The following is an 18,667-nucleotide window of genomic DNA, read 5'->3' as shown; positions in this document are numbered from 1 at the left end:
TGCTCCAAAGAGCACATATTGCAAACAAAAGAGGTGCACAATGGAATGGTCATTATGTTGTTTACACAAGAAATGCCTAGTTTAAAAAAAAACATAATTTCAGCGACAGGTGGTCCCCCTAGAAAAAGGTCACCAAGTCTACGAATCATCGCTAGCTACAAACATACCACCTCCATATTTGATTACTTTGCACATTATGAGAGGAGGCAACAGGAAGAGGACAGTGAGGACAAAACAAGCTGCCAATGTCATGAACTGGCAGGGAAAGGCTAAGGCCTTGGCCTGTGTTTATGGCTTTAGGGGGGTATTCAATGTCTGTCGAGCTCCTTATTTTTGTCGAGCTTTGTTGTTTTCTCGACGAGAGGTTGGTTATTTATGAGGTCGCCTATTCATTGTCTAGTTTTCTCGACTTGTTGAGCAGAGCTCGCCTGATTTGGTTTTCGGTTTGCTCGACTGTCGAGTTGAACATAACTCGACTTGTCGAGTTATTTTGGGTAAAATCTGCCGAGATAATTCCTGCAGCCTATTCAATGTCAAAGAGTACACCTGACCTCGACTGTTTGAAATCACTCTTCCCTCAAATTTAACTCGACAATTATTTCTGTCGTGACAAGGGAGTTTCTCTTGTTGCATGTTCATAAATTGTGTTAAATGTATATGCAGGATTGTACTAATGTTTGTAGTGCTTATCTTGACTTCTGTCTTTGTGATATTTTGCTAAATATTCCTCTTTTGATTAACTTTACATTTGCTGCATGTTTATATGGTATGCTTTAACCCATTATTCCATTGTCAGCATCAGTTTTCAGCTTGTATTATTACGCATTTGTTTAAATTATTCCATTTGGCATATAAGAAGTATTATTTTTTTTTTCTGCTCACCTTTCATGTTCACTGTGCTGCATTTTGCCCATTGAAAGTCTTCTGTATACATGTCTATTTATGTCTACTTCTGGTTTGATCAAACACCTATGTTTAGGTCCCTTGTATCCATGCTGGGGTAGAATTACTCAGGATACAATGTTTGTTTGTTGCCATTCTTTTGTTTACTTCTACAATGCAATGCATTGCAATTTACCTCAGAGCTCTCATGACCTGTACTGAGACTTCAGGGAGATACCAGCATTGTGCAGTCTGCTGATTTGGAAATGGTTTTTATAGGAGAATTTTCATTTTTAACAAGATATCTACTTTTATATAATTGACTATAAAAATTAAGCCTATCTCTGACAATTGCCACTTTCCTCTCTAGGGGAGAACTCGACTTGTCGAGCAGGGAAGAACTCGACTTGTCGAGCTAAATTTTCAGTTAGCAAAATGAGAAAAACAAATGCAAATGCTCGACAATTCGGACTGTTACTGGTGGGATTGAAATTACAGTTTGAATAGGCGAGAACTCGACTTGTCGAGCTAAATATTCATGTCGAGCAAAACAAGAAAAACAAATGCTCGACAATTCGGACTTTCACTGGTGGGATTGAATACCCCCCTTAGTCTTCCATCAGGATTACAGACCGCATCTTCAGTTGACGGTCTCCTCTTATACCAAATGTGTCCGGATTGTACTCCAGTCTGTCTACACCATCTAACTAATATTTTACACTGCACAGCAGACAGGCAGCAGCAGCCCTGGACTGATAGGGCAGAGGAAAACCAACACTGGACTTATTCTGCAGACTTACACGGCAGCAACACTGGAATTATATGGAAGACCTATACGTCCAACCCCATGCACCTTAGCCACGTTGACCTTTCGGTGGCTGACCCAATGAATGTCAACCTAATATGGGTATGGGTTGACCTAATGACCGTAAACCCAATGGACTTCTACGGCAATGGACTTATACGGCAGCACAGCTGGACTTATGTGACAGCTTTATACGGCAGCACAGGGCACAACTGCTGGACTTATACGGCAGCATCGCTGGACCTATGTGGCAGACTTAAAATGGCAGCACCGCTGAACTTCTACAACACACAAGACAGCATCCCTAAAATTATATATACGACACACGGCGGCACTCCTGGCATTATACAGCACAATTGGCAGCACCCCTGGCTTGATACGGCACATTTAGCAGCACCCCTGGAATTGTTCAGCACACTATACAAAAAAAAAAGAATGAGCGAGCTGTCTCGGATCAGGTAAGTTCTGGAGGGAAGGGGGGGGGGGGGGTCGGATCTTTGGGAACCGTACCTGCTCATCTCTAGTTCAAAAGTTATTTAGAAGTTCTTGAAAACTGGCAGCGTTGCAAACCAACCGATAAACTGACGCCTACGCTACGGCACCTGATGAAGGTACAACTGGCATGGTGCTCGGTGCATTTGCAGCACTCAGGTGGGCGGCTGCATAAAGCAGTTTCAGCAGATCAAGTATTATGTGCAAACTTCCCATTTATGAACTTATTCACGGAAGAAGCCATTTTTTAGGTTAACAGAGAGGATAAATGCATGTGTATGTGTTTTCAAACAGAGGCATTTATTAAGAGTATATTTTGTGAATAAAGTTACATTTTGTTAAATGGACCAGCTTGTATTTTGTGGACGTTACATGCCTGCGTGTTTGTAAATGGTAAGACAACCATGCTATAATACTGAAGATGATAAAAGGTCTAAAGTCTTTATTGTACCCAAGTCTCAGTGGGGCTCCTCTTCCAATCTCACTTGGCTCCAAGAGTGATGAGGACTCCTCCAGTAGGTCAGGATCCGCCATCTGCTGATGATGATGCAATTGAGCCTGAATTCACAAACCAATTAATAACTAATCAAAGCAGTTAGTGGCATGCAGGGAGCCATGTGGTGTTAAGCATGAGAGCCAGGCAGAAAGGGTACACAGAGATAAGGAGGGGGGAGAGGTCTATGTATAAATGCAGTAACCCCTTAAGCAAATGCTGAAAGCAGTGCAGACTAACATCATTATTTGCTGAAAGACGTGTGAAAGATCATTAACGGTACTCCCACCTCAGTGATAGAAAATCTGACAGGCCTTTAATGTAAAGGTACTTAATTGCCTTTTGAAATGTCACTGCTAACTCATATTGAAAACCCATCATAAAACTATTTAAAGAGCTAAACAAGTTGTCTTGCATAAATACATAGACCCTGGAAGAAATAATGTTCCCTGCAGACAAAAAGCAGTCTGAGACTGCAGAATAGGAGTGAATGCCAGAGCAAAGGATTGCGGGTAAGTATACCTATAAAAACAAAACAGACCTAATTAAAACAGATTTGCTTCACTTGCCATTATTCCATTATTTAATGAACACCTTACATCTGCTATTAGCAGTGTAAGAAATCCAGGTTTAGGACTGTAGTTCAGTTACTTTCTTGTGTTCAGCTATACATACAGAAATAAGCTGTAACTACTAAACAATAGGGGGGTTTGTACAGCGGCGATGACTTTTTGGCGAGGACAATCCATCAGAGGACAAGGAGGATTCCCTTAAATGACAAGGTTTGCCGCAAATGCAGTGAGCCCGGCCGTTTTGATGGCCACACTCGCCGTTTCCTCCTCGCTGAAAAGAACCAGCAAGGTGGAAACGGCAAACGTGAAGGGGGTCAGTTGAATATGGATGGCGAGCTATCGGCACTGCTCGCCGTCAGAGCATTGAATATACCTCTGATTCTCCCACATCCAAATTTTTTTTTTTAGGTGCGACTGATATAGTGACACTTTTGCTTTCTGATGGTTCAATGTAAATAAACTTTGTTTCATAAATTATCTTCTTTGTAACTTTGTAAAAGTGGTACATAAATCAAATGCATTTCGTTGTTAGGCTTGACAACCTGTACTGAAGTAAAAGTCTGAAATCTTATGAATCTTCCAACATGGATACTACATCTGTTTATGAGAAGCAGAGTTTCCCACTAATTAAAAGGACATATGATTTTCACAGGTTACGTGATCAGCGGGTTATGGTTAGGTGAGATGATTACACCAAGTCGCTTCTCACTATGACCTAAACAGCCAGTCACAGACCCAGTGTACTCTCAGTCCTATTAAGCTTGACCTGCAACTAGAGCCGGCCACTCATTTAAAGAAATATGGCAGATATTTTGTAAGAATTAATATTCAAAACTGCACATCTCATCAATGCACTAGGAACTGGTAATAGTGCACAAGCTTAAGTCTGAGGTCAGCTTGTCAGTAATTGACAGGCTAATTCTTTAAGTACTGCCTATATTTCTATGATGGGGCCTATGTGGCTGCCTCTACAATAAATGGTAAAATCCCCCCCTCCCCCCCCCCCCCCCCCCCCAAAAATGATAATGTGAATAATGGCAAATATAAGCCCAATATTTGAGGGGGAAAAAAACCTTTAAATCCAGTTTATACGTGAAAAATAATTGAATATGAAGAAATGTATTCCCAGATCCTTTACTGGCGTTATTCAGACCCAATATGCAGCAATTATTGGTTTTATCCAAACAAACATTTATCTTCAAAAAGTGACACCAAATGAAGAACACAACACTGAGGACAGTATGCTTCGGTGGGTCAAATGAAAGGATACACATTATAAAGCCATACAAAAAAAAAAAAAAAACACTAATATGGAGGAGAAGAGATTGGTCAAAACAATGCAGTGCACAAATACAAACACGATTAAGAAGACTTTCACAGCAATAAATGATTAAGGAATCCAGGATAATGCGGATATTATTTAAAGTCACATAAGATATTTATTGAATTCTGCCTGTAAATTATTATAATGCCATAAAACGATAGATAGCTATGGAAGAAACCAAGTGACAAAACAAGAAAATGCATTCCAGGCTGTTGACCTCACTAGTAGGAGAAGCCACAATGGGATACAGAGATACTGAGGGAAATTATATACAGATTCTTTGTCCATAATTCCACGGTTAATTATACAAAAAGGTAGAATATTATAAAGATTTTCCTTTAGTGAACAAGCCTTGCAACAATAAATACCAGGGATAAGAAAAAATGGATGCCAATGCTTGCAGTTAAAGAAAGTAGACAAAAACAATGGATTGGCATGAAATGGATCTAAAGAAAACTTGAATTATAATAATGTGCCTGGAAACCTTAATATTAAATGCTTGGAGACAAATATGACATAACACAACAGGGATAGGCACTGAACAATTTAGCTGCACATCCCTAGCTATGATAAAATAATATAAATGTAAAATATCTATCAAAACAAAAGACAGACCTTACAGAGCTGTAACCCTATTGGTTCCTCCCGGAGGACACTGGACTACACAGACAGCTAGTACCTCAGATAGCTTTTATGCATCCAAGAACAAAAAGGTCATAATTAACTGTAAATATATAAGACAGCCAGTGCCCTATGGAACCACCAACACTTTATCCCTGGTCACTGTTGGGAGAAACCACAGCTAGGGGTTGTGGGTAAGATTGACCAGTTAGCCATAGCCTGAAAGCCATAAGTATATGTAATCCAAAAATCCCTTCTGTACCTTTCATCAATAATAGTGTACAGCTATATGGTCAGTTTAAGAAGTAAATGCAGGTGAAGGGCTACAACATAATAAATTAAAAAGTGTTAAATATCTTATGGCAGTGGTTCCCAAACTGTGTGCTGTGGCTCCCTCGGGACATTTGCAGGGGTGCCCTGGATTGGTGGTCGAGGACCAATTCAAATTACTTATGGTTAATTATTTATGGGCAAAACCAGAGCTGTTGGCTGCCAATAATAAAAGGTCTACAAACAGAAGCAAATCCTGCCCTTTACCACATAACTGACCATAGGAATAGCATATAAACCCAATATAATAATTTTTTTTTTTTTGGCCTAGCGGTGCCGTGAAAAGTTTTTGATACTCTAGGGTGCCGTGATTCAAAAGAGATTGGGAACCACTGTTTTATGGTAAGAAAATAAAATGTAACATGTTCGAAATAATAAAGGATGAAACGTAAGGATATTTCACAAAATAACACATTATATTTAAGAAGGCTGCACCCTATAAGCCAGCAAAACTGTAAATTACTGAAATTTGGATACTGTTCTACATTATTCATAAATGGATATTACACACAATTTCTGACTAGTGAACAATCACTGTCATTTCAATATTTCTAGTCCAGTATCAAAACAGACATGAAGATCTGGGCCTTTATTGTACTCCTAACAATAAAATAAATGAGAAAGTACAGAATGTGACATTTTATCCCAATAGCTGGGGGAATTGTGTTTTCTAAAAAATTCTGACAGCATCTTTAAGTATATTCCTTCCTTTCTACACTCCGCCCTATGTATTTCCCTCACGATTAATTTTGTGTCTTTTATCATGCTAGTGACAGAAACAGCACACACAAAAATGTATTTATTTACAGTTTCTTATATAGTGCAGCATATTCCGTTGCGCTTTACAATTGGAAACAACAGTGATTAAAACAAACTGGGTAGAATCAAACTGACAGAGGTAGCTGGACCCTGCTCGCAAGCTTAAATGGTTCTCATAAATCACATTTGTGTGTGTTTTACATCCTCAGCGAGGATAATAGGTCACATTATTGTACTGTAATATTTCTTATAGATGTGAATAGCTTGATATTTAATAGGATGCAGCCTTCCTTTGGCCTCAGCAAGTTATAGATATACACAGACATTAAATTAAGCAGTGGAAGAATGTGATGGTAAAGGGTGAAGCTAGGGTTCAACCTGCATGCCATTAACCTACTTCTTGAAACAAACATGACCTATTTTGATTGGTCCAGACTATGTTCCAATCAGAATAGCAATCTACCTTACCATTTTTCATCAATAACTGTTACACATCTATAAAGCAGTGACCTAAAGTTGAGCAATATTCAGGTAAGCAGTTACACATCTCAAGGGGAGGGTTGGTGGGTGCTCATTCCGCACTTACCTTGCACTTTAGGAAGTTAACAATCACCCACCATATTTAAACCTCCCTATAACACTAAGAATAATAATTTTTGCTCAGATATTGGTTAATTACATGTAAAAGGAAAACATTTTTTACAATCCTGAACTAATGTTTAGTAATCACTTAAAATCAACAACATTAAACAAGCAGCAATGATAAACTTAAAGCAGAGAGAGAAATAAAGTAAATATGGGCAAAAAGCAAAGGCACTCAGCATAGCATTTAAATAGGAGGAAAGCAATTTGAAGTATGCAGAGAGCAAATATGGGTGTAGAAAATGTAAAAAGTGTAAGCGAGAAAGAGGGAGCGAGCGAGCGAGAGAGAGAGAGAGGGAGGGAGCGAGCAAGAGAGGGAGGGAGCGAGCAAGCGAGGGAGGGAGCGAGGGAGGGAGCGAGCGAGCGAGCGAGGGAGCGAGCGAGGGAGCGAGGGAGGGAGCGAGGGAGGGAGCGAGCGAGGGAGCAAGAGAGGGAGGGAGGGAGCGAGCGAGGGAGCGAGCAAGAGAGGAAGCGAGCAAGAGAGGGAGGGAGTGAGCAAGAGAGGGATGGAGGGAGCGAGCGAGCAAGAGAGGGATGGAGGGAGCGAGCGAGCAAGAGAGGGATGGAGGGAGCGAGCAAGAGAGGGATGGAGGGAGGGAGCGAGCGAGCAAGAGAGGGATGGAGGGAGGGAGCGAGCAAGAGAGGGATGGAGGGAGCGAGCGAGCGAGCAAGAGAGGGATGGAGGGAGCGAGCAAGAGAGGGAGCGAGAGAGCGAGCAAGAGAGAGAGAGCAAGCAAGAGAGAGAGAGCAAGCAAGAGAGAGAGAGCAAGCAAGAGAGAGAGCAAGCAAGAGAGAGAGAGCAAGCAAGAGAGAGAGAGCAAGCAAGAGAGAGAGAGCAAGCAAGAGAGAGAGAGCAAGCAAGAGAGAGAGCGAGCAAGAGAGGGAGCGAGCAAGAAGCGGGAGGCAATGGAGGACGGAGAGAGAGGAGCAGCAGGAAGCAGGCAACAGTGGAGGGAGGGGCAGAAGGAAGAGGGGACAGTGGAGGAGAAACGGAATAAGTAGGCAGCAGTAGAGAACAAGAGAACAAGGCAAGCAGACATGGCAGGAGAAAAAAATGCAGGTGACAAAATGTAAATGCATCTGTGCAAGTAAAAGAACTATAAAATTCGAGCAGATAAAAAAAAACTGCTAATTTCAAATAAGGCAACATTGTATATGAAACCCAATATTACATCATCAAGTGGTTTCATTTTTTTTTCTCCTGCAGCTTCTGCTTGCCTTCTTCAACCTTGCCTGGTGCATAATTCTCATTTAACAAAATAAACATATGAAGGACTAGTGGAAGTTACAGTTAACTGAAATCAGGAACACATGTTAACCTAGTTCAGCAAAAAAATAAAAAAAAAACCTCGGTTTCCATTAAACTCCAACAAATTTCTGTGGAAATAGATAAACACTTTCTTTCTATAGGACAAGCTTTTTCTGAAATTAGGAGAACAAGAAACGCTGACCTCATCGAAAAATTGTTGTGTTTTCCGTAGAATGTATTTTAACTCAGTCAGCTCCAGAAAGTTCCTCTTCAAAGCTTCCTGATTGGTGTTAATCTCTTTAAGCTCATTCTCAATCTTCTCAAAATTGGCCTGTCGGTTAGGGAGACATTTAAATTATCAAGACGTGGAGAACAAGAAAACAGGAACCTTTAAAGGAGAAATTGAAGAAATGAGACCCAAAAGGACCATTTTGCCATCCAAATGTTTTTAAATAAATCATGGCAAACTAATTACTCAACATCAATAGATTTGACAATCTTATGTTGGTTGCTGGCAAAAATACTTATCTGCTGTTTTAATGGCAACGGAACAAAAATGGGTTTATATGGGAATAAAGTGCAAGGCATTTACACAGAGGGGTCAATTCACGAAAGGCCAATTTGATAGATTTTTATTGATTTAAAATCAATGAAATTGATGCTGTGTTTAAAGCCCCGTACACATGGGGCAACTTCAGCCCCACACAAAACGATGCAGTTAAGCACAGATCGCTCAGCACACATCGGTTACACACATGCTATGCACCAGCAATGTGTGCTGAGCGATCAGAGGTACCCGCACATGTAGCACAATCTGACTAGATCTTGAACATAAGATCTGAGCTGGTGATGGCGATGCGGGGCATACACACAGAGTACATCATGATCGCTTAGAAAATGGCTAACACACACATGTACTAACAATTTATATTACATTTATAAATGTTAGTAAATATGTGTTTTAACCCCTCAAAAACAACATCAATTTAGAACAATTGTCATTTTTTTTACTATAAAAAACGGGCGGAAAAAAAACAACATTCTATAAATATACTCCATAGTGTGCTGATATCTTATACTGGCTCATAAGAGAATGGAGTACCTTATTTAATAACATTATTTTTGGTTTAAAGGCACAATGCATTTGTAAAATATACTTTTATCTAGAAAAAAATAGGGATAATGACAGATTTTTGCCTCCTGTGCGCTGGGAAATCTAAAGAGGGAAATACCCTGGTGGGAGGGGCAGAGGAGTGGTGTCATGAATGAGATCATCTTGTCCTCAATCATAAAATAATGCAGCAATTCACAACATTATGTCAAAGTAATTGGGATGTGATAATACGATTCACATCTAATCATGTCATCACACCCACACACAAGGGTTGTCTACTCACACTAGAACCTTGAAGAACTACCCCAAATTCAGGAGTTTTTCCCAAAAAAAAGGAGGGCAAGTATGTTATAGGTACTCTTACTATAACACTGCATATTGTCTACAAATTTTGTCTCATGTCTTTATACAATACAGATGTATAACCTCAAATAATATATGCGTAAGTTCTGATGTCATTGCTTCCTTTCTTTAGTAGTAAAAGTAGTATACTATAATGAGTAATGAAACCTTTCCTCCAGCCCCCATCAGATATCCTGAGTAACCAGATTATTAGTCAGATGCCCAGGAAGCAGCAGCGGATCACAACAGCCTGCAGTGGCTTTTAGCAATGCTGAGCTATGCAGCCACCTCTGAATCACCCCTATACTACTTATTTACAGCTAACCAATATATGAAGCCTGATTTGCATCATGTGCAATTACAATTTGTGCCTCAACGCCCATGTAGTTCACACGAATATAAGATCCACCCTATAAAGTGAGCATGTTTGGAACAAAATCATAGATCATTTTGATCTTTATGTATAAAGCACACTAAAACCCATTTTAAAACAGAAGAATTACAGGAAAAGTGGACATCTGGGAAATGATTTTGAGTCCATATTAAATATATCAATAAACTTGATTTAATATGTGTTGGTTTTTGCAAGTTTCATTTCAATTTAAACATATTATTGAATAATTAGGTCACACAAATGGGAAAGAATGATTTCTCAGTCTCACCTCAAGGTCAATCATATCCCTAGGGAAGGGAACTTCTGGGTTCTCCCCTGTATCAAGAATTGGTATACTTGCTTTCTTAATCTCCTTCTCTACAAATCCTGTAAGAAGAGAAAGACTCTTTAAAGGATAAAAATCTTCATGTACATTGCTTGGGCATTTACTGTATACATGCACTAAGAGGCAGGTTGGTACCATAATGATCCAAACAGCCTAAAATTGCATAAGCAGTTTATAACCACGTACTGAAACATTACAATGACAGGTACAGGAGAAATAACAACGGTCAGATAAATAGTTATGCGCTTCAGAGCTTCTAGTAGCTTTTTAACAGCTGTCCAAGGATAAAGTCTGCTTGTATTACATTAAATAAAACATTAATTTCAGTAGACAAAGCATTCATCCACCCCCTAGAGAAAAACCACAGAATACAAATATAAAATCTTGTTGGACACCAAACAGGGTTAGTGCATGAAACGGTTCAACCAAAGTGATTTGAAATAAAGGATCATGGGAAACCACCCCAACATGGCATGACTTTATTTCAGAATTTACTCACAGGTTAAGAAGCAATGGTGTAAGGCAGTGATTACCTAATAATGTCACCCTGGACATTTTATAATAATGTCACCCTAAGCTTCTTATTGAAAAATGCCCTTCCCTTCCCTACATAATTAAACCTTAGGTTTAGTTATGTAGAAGGGAAGGATTCACCTCTGTCAGTCCACATGGTTTATGACTGGCAGATACCAACACTGGTTTTGCCGATTACAATGACCACAACTAATTTTCATTGGCCACGGCACACAATTTGTGTAAGGGATGGAGGGGGCATCCTTTAAGCTGTGACTTCAAAAAGCAGTATAGTTATGCAAACCCCTGCATACAGGTATCAAATCAATAAGTATTTTAGGAAGTGAGCTGAAAACTTACGCAATTTGCGGTCCATTTCCTCGCATCTTCTGACTTCATTGACAAATTTTCTCTGGAAAACGTTGACATCAGGATTTAACTGCAAAAAAATAATTTAGAAGTGAATAAAATAATATATGCCTTTTCAGTACCAGCAGCGTGCACAATTTAGGGGGAGAATGTGGGGGCTCTGGACAACTACCAGTCACCCCTCCTTGGATCCAGCCATGAGGTTTCAGACCCTTGTCATTTAGCTAGCAGGTGGAGGGAAATTACTACGAAAACATGATTGTGGAGTTTTCCTTGAAAGGATATGAATAATCATCTTTAATAAATGACCTGTAATTAATAATTGTTCAAAATGAATCCGAGGCTATCATTTTGTTTCGTTTCACTGTATAAGTAATAGATATTACTTGAAGCCACTTAAATGTAACATGTTACCAGGCAGTATTGTTTTCTTAACAACACATATGGTTTCCAACAACCACTGCCAAAAAAACCCTATGGTACTCATTTTCCTGTAGTTCCTATAGCTTCCCCTGTATAAGAGGAATTAATGCCACTTCAATATTTTCTTATATAAATTAACTTCAGGGTCTGCATAACCAAAAATGTCAAGTTGTGAGGACCGGCAACGGCAAATTATGCCTTTGCAGGGAGGGGAACTGGGAACACTGAGCCCCTTCTTGATGTCATCAACTAGTCACAAGAAAACGGAGCACTGCAACTAAGGGCCTTATTCTAGTTCACGCTTTCTGACAAAATCCTTCTTAGATGGACAACACCATGTGCACTGCAGGGGGGAAGATGTAAAATGTGCAAAGAGAATTAGATTTGGGTGAGTTATTTTGTTTCTGTGCAGGGAAAATACTGATTGCTTTATTTTTACACTGCAATATAGATCTCACTTTGAAGTAAAACCCAACCCAAATCTAATTCTCTCTGCACAAGTAACATCTACCCTACCTGCAGTGCCCATGGTTTTGTCCATCTAAGAAGGATTTTGTCAGAAAGAATGAACTAGAATAAGGCCCTAAGTGTCCAACAAAACAAAAAAGCCTAGTGAAAAGAAAAAGAAAAAAAAGTCAAGTTCCATCTTACATTTCATGATTTAGAGAATGTCATAGACAAATCCTGATTGAAGCGCTAGCTAGAAAACACCTTGGGGGTAAAATAAATTCAGAAGTTAAGAGACCACTTTGTACTTGTGCAGATTCAGAGATTGGCCGCAAGACACTAAATTCAAGAACGCAGTAGACCTCTCTCAAGTGTTAGAGTGCAAGGGGATATAAAGTAAGCATTTTCATAAAGGTCATAATGAGATTAGAGCTCAGGAAAAAAGTGAAGAAGCCACACATGGCAGACTCCATTCTAAAATGAAAAATCCATAGTACCTTGAAAAACAAAAGAGCAAGCTAGCAAACTACTCAGGAACGTGTTACAGTACACAATATGAATTTTCAGAAACCAGTGTTAAAATCATGAAATACTGAAAGATTCTATGGGCCAACAATAGGGAAGGAAGTAAGTAAACATCTTGGTTTTGTGAGATGACCACACAAAGTACCATGGGGCTCAACCCAGAGAGAAGACGGAAAAAGGATGTATTGCCATAGACATTCAGCTGACATCTGGTAATTAGGAAGACTTTAGAGGTGGTAAGCAGGCTTTCAAGAAGGAACTCCAGCCTTTTCAATGAGTGCTGATTTACTGAAAGCTGGGTCTGGGAATAGAACTTTCTTGCTGATACTGGTAATAACTGGATGTGTACAAGTGCTGTAGAAGATTCCATTAAAACCATGTCTCCCTGGCAAAGGACTACAAATAACTGACTTGTGAAAATAATTATTTACACATTTCCTTTTAGTAGTGAACACGAGGATCGGTTCTGATTGTTTCCGGTTAATAGATCTACAGCAGGCATTCCCAACCACGGTCCTCAAGGCACACCAACAGTGCAGGTTTTAGTGATATTCAGGCTTCAGCACAGATGGTTTAATCAGAATCCCTCAAATACTAATTAAGTCACCTGTGCTCAAGCCTGGATATCTATAAAACCTGCACTGTTGGTGTGCCTTGAGGACCGTGGTTGGGAATGCCTGCTATACAGTGTCTAGATAGACAGTCAGTATGTCAACATGCAATAGTTCGAGAGGGTGAAAATCAAATCAAAAGGTCAGAAAATAGATTAATTTCTATGAGTCACTTAGGTGGTAGCAATTATTCAGTTAACTTACATCTCTGAACTGTACTTTTCCCAGCTCTCCCAGCTCGCTGACGCAGCAGTAAGCAGCTTCAGACTGTAGAAAAAGCTGCGCTAGTGTCATCTCCTCACTTCGGAAGAGTTCACCCATCTTTCTGGATTAGTTTGATGCTTAACCTAAAAATAAATAAATCAATACATAACTTAAGTACATACAATAATAATAATAATAATAAAAAAAAAAAAAGATACAGCAACATTTTTTAAAAGATGTCAATGTTATTTTTTTTTTTAATGAACATCTTAAGTTAGCAACTAGTAAAAGGTTATACATGTCTTGTACTCTACAGTGAGTAGGTCAACACCATTAACACTGAAAATGTCGACATAAATCTTTCATGTTTTTTTTTAGACTGACTTGGTACATTCTTTACCACCCAAGTGGACATAGAGTGATAACAGAATAGTGTGCCAAGCAAGCCACCATGCTCGAAGCATGGCGAGCACAGCTCGAACCCGCTAAAACACCTTTGACATCCAGTACAACAACACCAGTGACTGCAAAGCAGACGGCTATATGGTGGCTAGACTCCGTAATGTAAGATACCATATCGGCTAAGAAGTCTTACAACACTCAGGTGAAGAAATGCCACTATATAACATGTTGCTTGCAGGAAACAATATCTATTTATTAACAGTTTCTTATATAGCGCACACATTCTGTTGCGCTTTACAGAGAATATTTGAACACACATCATTCTCTGCCCCAGTGGAGCTTACAATCTATATTCCCTACCAAATATACACGCACACAGACATTGTAGGGTTCATTTTGTTGGGAGCCAATTAGCCTACCAGTATATTTTTGGATTGTGGGAGAAAACCGGAAGGAATACCCAGAGGAAACCCCACACAAGTTTGGGGAGAATATACAAACTCCACAGTTAGAGCCATGGTGGGACTCAAACCCATGACCTCAGTGCTGTGAGGCAGTAATACTAACCATTACGCCATCCGTACTACCCCAAAACAATACTCACTGAAGGTATAAAACTGAAGATAGTGGTTTAGAAACATACATGGAATTAAGTTTAAAGTTTATAAGGTTACTTTATAAACTAATGGGGGGTTTTATCACTGCGCTGGAAATGGGGAAAAAAGCAGCTCAGTAATTAATGGATAAATAGACTTTTGGGGATGAGCGCTAATTACAGTAAAAGGAATAGATGTAAGAGATAAAGAAAAGATCAGAAGTATAGAAAAACACCTGAAAAATAAAAATAGGTTAAAAATAATTATTACAGCTCCTCTGAGCAAATGTGGATTGTCCGTGGAGTGCGTTAACTATCTGTCCCTACCTCTATTGCCGGGATGGAGCGTGGCGGGTTAGGAGGTCCGTGCGCTGCTGCTGGTAGATGCGCCGCACGTCCTTCCCTTTCCTCCGAGAGCTCCGGTGCCAGGACTGTGTGTGGAGTTTTTCTTGAAAAAGAGCCCAAAGGCTCGAAACGCGTAGAAGAGGCTACCCGTGGACCCCCTAGTGTGTTCCCCACCTCAAGAAACAAGCTCCGCTACATCAGAGCTGAAGTAACAACTGCCGTGACTAGGTGACCGCTCGAACTGACGGGAGCTGAGAAGAAGCGTGCAGCAATTCCATCTACCTGAGCACGCACATCTCTCCAACGCTCCACACACAGTCCTGGCACCGGAGCTCTCGGAGGAAAGGGAAGGACGTGCGGCGCATCTACCAGCAGCAGCGCACGGACCTCCTAACCCGCCACGCTCCATCCCAGCAATAGAGGTAGGCACAGATAGTTAACGCACTCCACGGACAATCCACATTTGCTCAGAGGAGCTGTAATCATTATTTTTAACCTATTTTTATTTTTCAGGTGTTTTTCTATACTTCTGATCTTTTCTTTATCTCTTACATCTATTCCTTTTACTGTAATTAGCGCTCATCCCCAAAAGTCTATTTACTTTATAAACTGTAGACAATGTCTAGGTCGACAACTAATGGTCGACCTAGACCAAATTAACAGTCCATGTTGGTGAGCGCTTGAAGACTGTCAGCATTTTTTCCTATTTTGTTGCCTGTATTATATGTGTGGTGACATATAACTGATCAGTTCAGGCGGCCCCTTAGCGCATGAATCTTTCCCTGTCCATACTATTATATAATTACCACCCTATGCCTACTTGGATAGTGAATTATGGAAAAAAAAAAACACTTTTTGTAGTGTGTGTGTGTGTGTGTGTGTGTGTGTGTGTGTGTGTGTGTGTGTGTGTGTGTGTGTGTGTGTGTGTGTGTGTGTGTGTGTGTGTGTGTGTGTGTGTGTGAGGGGGGGTTAAAAACTCATGTTGACCATAAGCTTGTGTCAACCTATTTTCAATGTTGACCTTGGGTATTTTGATGACCTAGACGTAGACCTTTTTCAGGTAGTAGTCTGCATCAGGTGAATAGAGCCTACTGGTTTTGGTATGACAGTCTGCTCTGGCTGCAGGGTACACACACTTTCAATATCGGACCAAACAGCTGGTGTGGAATGGAATATTAGGTCGACCCCAAAAGGTTAACATTGGAAAAAGGTCAACACAAGCTAAAGGTTAACATGAAAAAGATCGGTGAGTTTTTCACCTTTTTTTTTTTTTTTTTTTTAAATGTTTACACCTGGGCAAGAGCACCCTTAAATTAATGTACCACTATGCTCGCCTTGCTTCAGGCCAGGTGCTTTGCTCCACTAATGCTGCGCTCAGTACACTTTACCATTTTTAAATCAGAGTCCACGTGGTTGGTAAAGAATGAAAAAGGTTAAAAATAAATAAAAATCCCCAAAAAGTAAATGTCCACTTTATCATGTGACCTAGACATTGTCTGTCACCATCCAGATATCAAATTATATATAATTATTTATTCTTTATTAACAGTTCACACAAATTCTGCAGCATTTAACAGAGATACTCACATCAGTCTCTGCCCCAGTGGAGCTAACAATCTATATTCCGTACACACACACACACAGACATTCTAGGGTTAATTTGTTGGGAGCCAATTAGTCTACCAGTATATTTTTGGATTTTGGGAGGAAACCGGAGTACCCGGAGGAAACCCACGCAAGTACAGGTACAATATACTAACTCTGCACAGTTAGGGCCATGGTGGGAATCGAACCCATGACCTCTGCGCTGTGAGGCAGTAATGCTAACCATTACACCATCCGTACTACCCCTGTGCATCATGAAACAGGGAATTCACATGTTGCTCACAAATTAAAGGAGTATGGTTTCAGACTGCAAAATAGTTGCTTTTGCTCTATGTCAATGACAGAGAAAAAAATGCAGATGCACTATTAAAACCTTACCAATTAGAATTGCAATACATTTTGCAATTAAATAGAAGGGTCTCTTTGCATAATCTTGGCCAAAGCTATGGGATTCCCAATAACATACGGGTAACCTCTTCATCAGGTAGGTGTCCCTAATATACAAAGGCTAGGATAATGATCATTGCTTCTCAATTTTATGGCAATAACACTAGTCGCATATGTATTAACATATGTGATTAGCATCATAAAGGGCAGCTCTTGCAAAAAGTGCTGCCCTTTTAGAAACAGCCGGCGCTGGCTGAGAGAGTCCCTGAGGGTTTCTCTTACCTTCTGCAACCGGGAGCCTCCTGCAGCTCCTCCTCCCTCCCTGCACCCGGAAGAGGAAGTCGGGGTTGCTAGGAAGGTGAAAGTCAGAGCAGGTAAGGGGGGGCCATCGCAGATGTAAAAAGAAGCCCATAGGATTCTATAGGGCAATACCAGAAAAATGTGGCATTACCCTCCATGGAGAAAATGCGTCAGTCAGCGATTAATACATTCAAAAATGTGGTAAAACCTCGGAAAATTGGGATTTTAGGACATACACACTGTTTGATATAGTCTATTTTGCTATATGATTTTGCTTATGTACGCAAAATCGAATATAAAAGCATTCGATTTCTATTCGATCCTGATGCGCAACCAACCCCGTGGCAGCAAAATGGAATAGAAAAACAGATTGGTACTATATAGTCTAAATCGAATGTGTACATGGCGCTGTGCGATTCGATTGGGATTGAATAGAAAATAAAATCACACCAGGTGTACACTTCTTTACATGGATAAACAAACAGTACTATAATATGTGTTACATTGTGATGCCTTGAAAAAGCCATTGAAAGCAGTTCAGGGGCTTACACCCCAGACCATCACACAAGTGCCATATTATATAAATTATTAGGGTACTTGTGAGTTATCCGGGCTGCCGATTTTGTCCTTAAGTTAAGGACACCCGACCGACGCGATGCCCGCGATTTAGCCCCAAATCGGGGGCATCGCGTCGGTCGTGGCCGTTATAAGGGGCCACGACGCGATGCTCACGATTTCCCATAGACAGTAATGTTAAAAGACACGATGGACCCGATTTCCCATAGACAGTAATGTTAAAAGACGCGATGGACCCGATTTCCCATAGACAGCAATGTTAAAATAAAATGACAATATGAAATTGTCCAATATGTTTTAAAAAAAAATGTTTCATGGCCCCCCACCACCGTTAACGCCACCCCGCTATTGACGCCAACCCGAAGCGTGGCGAGCGCAGCGAGCCCGCGAGGGGCGGCGGTACGCGTCCTCCGACCTTTTCATGCCCTACTATCCACTAGGGCGTGGAGTGAGAATAGAATAGTGTGGCGAGCGCAGCGAGCCACCGAGCCCGAAGCGTGGCGAGCGCAGCGAGCCCCGCGAGGGGACGCGGACACCTGTGAAGCCCGCAAGGGCACGCGGATACCTGTGAAGGTGTCCACGTCCCCACGCTTCGGGCTCGGTGGCTCGCTGCGCTCGCCACACTATTCTATTCTCACTCCACGCCCTAGTGGATAGTAGGGCATGAAAAGGTCGGAGGACGCGTACCGCTGCGCTCGCCACGCTCCGGGTTTGCGTCAATAGCGGGGTGGCGTTAACGGTGGTGGGGGGCCATGAAACATTTTTTTTTAAAACATATTGGACAATTTCATATTGTCATTTTATTTTAACATTGCTGTCTATGGGAAATCGGGTCCATCGCGTCTTTTAACATTACTGTCTATGGGAAATCGGGTCGGAAATCGGGTCCATCGTGTCTTTTAACATTACTGTCTATGGGAAATCGTGGGCATCGCGTCGCGGCTCCTTATAACGGCCACGACCGACGCGATGCCCACGATTTCGGGCGCGATGAAAAAATCGGCAGCCCGGATAACTCACA

The 18,667-nt window shown here is 40.8% G+C and overlaps 1 protein-coding gene across 7 annotated transcripts in view; it reads right to left on the bottom strand.

Annotated features, from left to right (window-relative positions):
* Positions 1–18,667, bottom strand: part of ATP6V0A1 (ATPase H+ transporting V0 subunit a1) — a 77,566-nt gene that overhangs the window by 46,904 nt on the left and 11,995 nt on the right. For 4 of the 7 annotated variants that reach the window (XM_083146912.1, XM_083146919.1, XM_083146915.1 and 1 more), the window contains exons 2-6: positions 13,437–13,579; positions 11,218–11,296; positions 10,288–10,385; positions 8,372–8,500; positions 2,631–2,737 (exon numbers count right to left, since the gene is read on the bottom strand). In XM_083146912.1, coding sequence (XP_083003038.1) covers positions 2,631–2,737; positions 8,372–8,500; positions 10,288–10,385; positions 11,218–11,296; positions 13,437–13,553 — 530 coding nt within the window. In that variant the 5' untranslated portion in view covers positions 13,554–13,579. The remainder of the gene's footprint in view (positions 1–2,630; positions 2,738–8,371; positions 8,501–10,287; positions 10,386–11,217; positions 11,297–13,436; positions 13,580–18,667) is intronic. The other 3 variants (XM_083146917.1, XM_083146913.1, XM_083146918.1) reach the window with 1 other exon arrangement.

This window comes from Crinia signifera, chromosome 6 (assembly GCF_055691185.1).
Source record: "Crinia signifera chromosome 6, ASM5569118v1, whole genome shotgun sequence".
Taxonomy (NCBI): domain Eukaryota; kingdom Metazoa; phylum Chordata; class Amphibia; order Anura; family Myobatrachidae; genus Crinia; species Crinia signifera.
Note: the sequence above shows the minus strand (reverse complement) of the source record. Positions and strands in the feature narration are given on the sequence as shown.